Source organism: Phalaenopsis equestris, unplaced genomic scaffold, assembly GCF_001263595.1.
Source record: "Phalaenopsis equestris unplaced genomic scaffold, ASM126359v1 Scaffold000609, whole genome shotgun sequence".
NCBI classification, from domain to species: domain Eukaryota; kingdom Viridiplantae; phylum Streptophyta; class Magnoliopsida; order Asparagales; family Orchidaceae; genus Phalaenopsis; species Phalaenopsis equestris.
In genome coordinates, this window is record NW_018165049.1 from 1,500,790 (window position 1) to 1,508,161 (window position 7,372).

At 38.3% G+C, this 7,372-nt stretch overlaps 1 protein-coding gene across 5 annotated transcripts in view; it reads right to left on the reverse strand.

The window, feature by feature from the left end:
• Positions 1 to 352: 352 nt before the first annotated feature.
• The window catches only part of LOC110029867, an 87,712-nt gene continuing 80,692 nt past the window's right edge, over positions 353 to 7,372 (reverse strand). For all 5 annotated transcript variants that reach the window (XM_020732339.1, XM_020732340.1, XM_020732337.1 and 2 more), the window contains 3 exons: positions 5,862 to 6,072; positions 1,654 to 1,824; positions 353 to 659 (listed from right to left, as the gene is read on the reverse strand). In XM_020732339.1, coding sequence (XP_020587998.1) covers positions 600 to 659; positions 1,654 to 1,824; positions 5,862 to 6,072 — 442 coding nt within the window. In that variant the 3' untranslated portion in view covers positions 353 to 599. The remainder of the gene's footprint in view (positions 660 to 1,653; positions 1,825 to 5,861; positions 6,073 to 7,372) is intronic.

The window sequence follows — 7,372 nt, forward strand, 5'->3', positions numbered from 1 at the left end:
TCAGACTCCCTGATTTCCCTTCGATAGCCTAATAGCCCACAGATGTGATGAATAGCTGAGTGTCTAGCTTCGCTAACAAAGCATGTTTAGGCCAAAGTAAACAGAAAACAAATAAATAGCTTACTTAATCATTTTATTTGACCGAGAATAGATGATATAATCTTTTAAAAAGTGCTGGGAAAAACATTAATCAGCAAAAATGGCGAATCAAAGAGTCATTATCAAGCCATTAATTACGCCGCTAACTAGTGAATAGGGTGCATTAAGGGTTAAAAATGCCATAATTAGAAAAGGATCATAAGAATTGAACTAATCAGACAACATAATGATGAATGCATAAGAAAAGAGCGGATAAAAGTAGAACTTTAGATGATAAATAAAAATGCAGTAGAATGGCACAGTGACTTCAAAATAATAACATATTAATTTTAATTCTACGTAAACCATGTTCATTATATGTCGTGAGCCAGATTGCTGAGCATTCAAATGGGCTCTTGTGTTCTTTCTATGTACACTGTAGCAGCTGAGGTGGCGGCAGCAGGAGTTTTAATCTAAATTACATTGATATGTATCTATTTACATCTCTGCCGTTAAGAGTTTCAATCGATACCCTCCTTGAAGGGTCCAGATTCATTAAGCGATTTCATGACAAGTTTGACCTGAAATGAAGCACAAAGCCAATCAACAATCCAGAAGGTGATAATTAGATGCACAAAAAATGTAATAAAAACTCACATCATATCAGCAGAAATACTCATAATTAAATTAATATTCCAAAGAGAGTAAGATTAAAAAATGAAATTAATATTCTACAAACTTTGGGTTGAACTCTTTCACTACTCCTATTTAAGATTTGGGGCATTTGCATACACAGCACACAATTCTCATGTATTTAAATATCTAACAGCTAAACTTTTTTATCAACATACATAACACTCAAATTTTTGCCATTATTACTAACTTGTTAAAAGGGAATATTTACATATACACCTAACAATTATTATGTATTTACATATCTAATACTTGAAGTTTTCTATTTACACTTTAACATTTTGTTGTAATAAACTTATGCACGAAAAGGTGTATTTCACCTTTAGAAAAATAGCAATAGAAGTTTTTTTGATGTAATGTTAAAGATTTTGAGTGTTATTTATGTAAAAATGAAAATTTGGGGGTTAGATATCAAAATATATAAGAGTTGTGTGATATGTATGTAAATACACCTTTTTCATGCAGAGGTTATGACATTGAAGTGTTATAAATCTAAATAACAAATTGTAGGCATTAGATATGTAATTACAAAAGAATTGTGTGTGTGTGTGTGTAAATTTCCCTTAAAATTTTGGTTTTGCCACTCTTCATCCGTAAAGTGGAACACATTTCAAAAAATACTTGGAGAATGCTTTGTGAAGCCAGTCATTTTAATATACTTTGGTTTTGCAGGCAAGGTTCGAATTTAAGACTATAATAACTAATCAAATACTTACCACTCGGCCAAGCTGAAACTCAAATATTCATTATCCGGTATAAATCAATATATGCAAAACCTTTTTTTTCCTTTTAGAGATGTACATTCTAAACATCTTTGTCTTCATCCCAACTATTTGTCATCAACTCTGTGATATTAATATTATGTAATAGCTACATATGTACCTGATCTGTCTCACGCACGAGAAAGTCTGCTATGGCATTCCTAAAACCATCATCCAAGATATAGTGGCAGCTGTATGTTGTTACCGGGAGATAACCACGTTGTATCTTATGCTCTCCTTGTGCTCCAGCCTCAACCTTATTTAGATTTAACTCAATGGCTGCTTCAATTGCCTTCAGAATAATTCCCAATGTCAAGCAAAAAAATGCCAAGTCTAATATTAAATAAAAAAATAGTCAGTTTAATATACAGCATTTTTTTTTTTAATTTTTATTATCAGTTCCCACTAAGAATTACCCAACATTGCACTTTCTCAAAGTCTTCTTAGAAAAATGTGATAGAGCTCAATTTCCATGTAATCCAAAATTACAAGTTGGAGCTCATTGAACATATGAACATTAAGAAGGAAGGAGTAGAATCAAGTAAATAAACAATTGCAGCAGCAGAAATTTAATAGCTGAACATTATAATTATGATGAGCTCTGAAATGCAAAAGAAATATTTACAATTTTCAAGCAGTTGTTTGCAAAAGAAATTGCCAGCAAATGTGATCATTAAAAACTGGCATGCTCTGTATTCATCATAACAAGATGAGCAGAATGAGTATTTTTTTCCCATTAATGCTAAACACGGCAGCTAATGTTAGATTGCAATCTAAGAATAGCAGTGAAAAATCAGTAATAAATTTATAAGAGAAGAATAAAGCCAAAGTAGGAAAGAAGTATTGCGGTATAATCAGTTGTGTTTATTTGGCCAGAAAATGGCTTATAACGGATGGAAGTTGCCCAAACCACAAAAGAAACATAAATATTATTGTTGAAATTAAAATTAGTTACGACAACAACTCTTCAACAGAAAATAAATGATAACAAACACAAAACATAAGACAATACAAACAAACACCTCAAAAGTGTATCTCAAGGGCAATGGAGGTTGGCCCGGTGGATTTGGAGGCTTGGGATAGCAAGAGTGAATGCAAGAGAGGGACCAGCAGGCTGCAAGGGGCGTCTGGGAGGGCTGGATGGTAAGGTCAGCTGCAGGTTGGAGGGTAATAGGCTGCTAGAAGGCGGATTGGAAAGGCTGGACAACAAGACAATGGAAGAAAAGCAGTGGCCGGTCAGCAGGGATGGTAGGGGGATGGCCAACGGCTAATGGAAGGGAATGCAAAGGGGTAGGGAGGAGGATAGAGTAAGATACAACACCACCTCAGAGTAGGATACAGTCGGAGCATCACCACCCCCTCAGATCCAGCCCTAGAACAAGGAGAACACCTCCACAAAAGAATCTGAAAGTAACACACAACAATAAACTAATCCTGAACTCTGAAAATAACAAATAAAGAGCTCCTGCATGAAGGAGAAAAAGAGAAGGAAGGAGGAGAGGGGAAGACGACAGTCCTGCCCCGTCAGGTCGCTAGGCTTGGGTTCACCAAGGATCAACCCTCAATTGGACCGATCGGGTTCAGTAAATGGATTTTCTGCTTCCCGCGTTGGTGCAAGAAGCTTCACATCCCGCGCCTTCACAATCCTGCGTAGCGGGATTTCCCGCTTCCCACATCAATGCAAGAAGCTTCGCGTCCCGCGTCAGAGTAGGAAACCCCACACCAGTCTCCCGGAGTTGGGGAAGCTTCAACTTCATTTATCGAAGCTTCAGGTTCCTCATAGTACTGTATCAGGTCGATAATGTTAAGCGTGGCTGAGACATTGTACTCCCCAGACAGATCGATCTTGTAGACGTTGTCGTTCCAAAACATATTTTGACAGAATATGTATCTGTCCACCTTTAGAATGCCCTGAACTTGAACTATAGGTAAACGAGTATTCTCACTGCTCAGATATCGAGCCATTTCAAGGATAACTTGATTCTTCCACTCCTCATAATCGGCTGAGTGCAGCTAAGGAACTGGTATGGGAGGAGAAATCAATTCTGGGGTGAAATTTATGGCAAGCCGCACTCCTATCACTAGCATTCACTTAAGAGAGACATCTTCAGTAATGGGACCTGAATCCCATTGAAGAACTTTCTTACCCCTGAGGTTCCTAGGACACATTTCAGAGTTCAGGTTCCACCCACCCGTCTGGAAATCTTTTGATGGGTGCCCCATAGAGCTGACTCTAATATCTGAATTACTCACTGTAATAGTCCAGGCATGGGACATAATGACTCCTCTTTGGACATGTTGGACCTCCCGCCATAGGGCAACTCAGAAGGAGGTCTATAGATCTGAAGTATTTATCTTCCACTTGTCTGTGGGGGCCCTATGTCTGATGTTGGCTCCTCAAACTCGTAACTGCAATGGCCACTTATAATGAAGTTAGTTGGAGTTTCTTCCACGAGCTCAGCTGCGACTAAGTGTATCTTGTCCTCAACTGGAAGTGGGTTCTTCCTGTTTATATCCACACTGTCTTCAGTGTCTACAGTGTCTTTACCAAACTTTTTGATGATGCCATGCTCGGTGAAATAGATCAATCCTCTGGTTGTACATTCAGCTTCAACATGTCCAAATCCGTGGTACTTGCATTATTTTATGGCCGTGACAGACTGGCGGATTGGTATTGTTGTATGATAGCGAGGGAAGTCGCTTGGTATTGTGGTCACTCCATTTTAAAAGCTAGTGTCTGCAACTTTTAGAGGTAGTAAGTTGCTAGGAACTGGCGTTATGTTTCTCGCTTCATCTTCATAACTTCTCGATCCCCCCTCGACCTTTCAGATCACGTCAATGGTGGTCTCCCAATGGATTTCATCTTCCAAGTTTGTAACCCACTGCTGAAGTCGGCGGATCACTCGTCGTATCTCCTCTCGGGAAGGCTGGGGCATGTATCTCAATCGTGGCATGGGTAGAGTTTCGAGTTGAGAGGTGAAAGAGGACAAAAAAATTTAATTTAGGGTTGTTGATTTTGAAAATCAACAGAAGGAATTGAGGGTTAGGTCTCAATAAAAATCCCAAGATAAAACTAGGTTGGACTAGCTCCGATACCAAATGATATCGGATGCTAGGTTGCCCAAAACATATCGGATGCATGGTTGCCCAAACACAAATGTTATTATTGAAATTCAAATCAGTTACAATGATGACTCTTCAACAGAAAATAAATGATAACAAACACAAAACATAGGATGAAACAAATAAACTCCTCGAAAGTGTGATCCAAGGGTATTGGAGGTTGGCCCGATGGATCTGGATGCATGGGACAGCAAGGGCGAATGCAGGAGAGGGCCCGACAAGCTGCAAAGGACGACTTGGAGGGCTGGTTAATAAGGCCAGTTGCAAGTTGAAAGGGAATAGGGAGCTGGAAGGCGGATTGGAAAGAATGTACATCAAGACAATGGCGGAAAAGGGGCGGCCGAACAGCGAGGAAGGTAGGGAGATTGCCAACTGCTAATGGAAGTGAAGGAGAAGGGGTAAGGAGGAGGATAGAGTAAGATACATCACCACCTCAGATTAGGATACAGTTGGAGCACCACCAACTCCTCGGATACAACCCTAAAACAGGGAGAATAAACTTGACAAAGGAATCTAAAATCAACACGCAAAAAAAAAAAAATAACCCTAAACTCTGAATAGCTCCAACATGAAGAAGAAGCAAAAAAGGAAAGAGAAAAGGGGCAGGCGACAGTCCTGGCTCAGGCCGCTCAGCCTGGGTTCACCCTGGACCGGACCTCAATTGGAATGGACGAGTTCAGTAGTGGGATTTCCTGTTTCCCGCGTTAATGTGGGAGCTTCGTGTACCACATCTTCACGTCCCGCACAGTGGGATTTCCTGCTTCCCGCATCCGTACGAAGCTTCGCATCCTACGTCCGTGCAAGAAGCCCCGCGTCCCGCGTCCCTGCGGGAAGCCTCGCCTCAATGGCTCTGTTTGTAGGATCTTACAATGAGTAGAACATGAATAAAATAAGTGCAAAAATTGCATAAAATCAAGCATAAATGTTTTATATTAAATCTGAATAAACTGCAAGTTACAGTAAAGCAACCTAGGGATGGTGGTGAGCCTTGTCAGCTTGGGATGTTTGGTTGACTCTTATCCAAAACTACCATCACTAAATTAAATTTTGCTAAGTAATTACTACTATCAATTAACGGCGCATTTTTCTTAAATAAAGAGAGAAATTTTCTGATAATCATGCTTTAGCAGATAAATTGAATAGTACATAATGGTCTTGAAGGAGATTCAGAAACCATACTGGATCCAAAAATGCATCTTCCTTTACCTGATAATAGCAGGCCTCAAAATGAAGATTTGGAAAATAAGCACGAGGTAGGCAGCCCCACAATCGACCAAACAGAGTATCACCTCCAACAAGGTTAAGAGCTCCAGCAACAAGCTCTTCGTCTTTTTCAGCTACAATAAGTAAAACACTGTCTCCCATCTTTTCTCCCATATTATGAAAAAAGTCTCTTGTTAGAAAGGCTCTACCCCACCTACATATAAAGAATAGTCAACAGATTAAGCTGCAGACTTCGAAAAAAATGCTCGGAGTTTTGCTAAAAAAACGAACAAAATAAACCATTGAATAATTTTTCCATGGAAAAATCATGTAATATAAAGGCACCCTGCCCCAAGAGAATCCAGTAAAGAGTTCGAAAGTTTACAATAAGAGAAAAGTTTTTATATTAAAAAATAATATCTTTAGCATATTTTTGAAAGAAAAAGAAAAAAAAAAAACTATAAACTATTACCACTGCAGTGAACGCAACAGCATCTATATTTCTTTCAAGCTAAATCACACTATAATAATTAAGTCTGATACAGAGCATGGAAAAAATGATAACAACCTATAAACAGCATTGTGGATCTGCTAACTTATAAATAATCTTATAGTCGTACAAATAATCATATATTGCTTTTCCTAGTGTGAAGTTATAAGGACTTGCAACGCAGTCGTATTAAATAGTGGGAATTGTGAGATCAATGGCTTAAGTTATACGCTAATTGGAGATATCATTAATGCATGCACATCTAATTCTCATAATAGATGTTATTACTATCAAAAAGACAAGACAACCAAAATTTATAACTTAACTCGATCGCATATTTCTATTTCAAGTACCTAGTCACCATAACTTAATAGGCCCTTGTCGGTCAAACTTTTTTTCGATTAGATTTATTTGAAAAATATGATATATGAAAATAATTTTTGAGATTTAATTTAAATATAAAAGATATATAGTTTGAGTTTTAAAAGTAGTATGTTTTAATTTTTAAAAAATGAGACCAAATGGATCTCATTAGTCTGATAGTTTGCATAATCGTGCCCGATACCGCGAATACTACACCCTCCCGAGAGATAAGTGTAGACCTCAGCGATAGACCCAATCCTGCAAACTAAGAGATTTTTGACATCCGTTTGGTCTGCGAACCTTTTATATATGACCGACAAATTCCCCTATTTAATACAAAGATTAAATAGGGTTTATTTTACCTGGGTTCCAAGTTCCCTATAGAGGCAAGCCCCTATAGTTAATTACATCCCAAATGACGGGAGTCACTTGAGAAAACTCTCGATAATGATCAATGGTTCTAGTCTTCAAGAATTCAAAGTTTAGGTTTTCAAGGTAGGACGTGGAAAAAAAGGCAAGTGAGAGTGGCTCAAATAGGAACAGTTATTTCAGGAGTCCAAATAAAAGAAAAAGATAGGGGATGTCATAGATCCTGAGGAGAATCCCAGTGACTTCCCAAACTATCCTACTGTGTGGCTGCATTTTTAGAGATAATGTTATT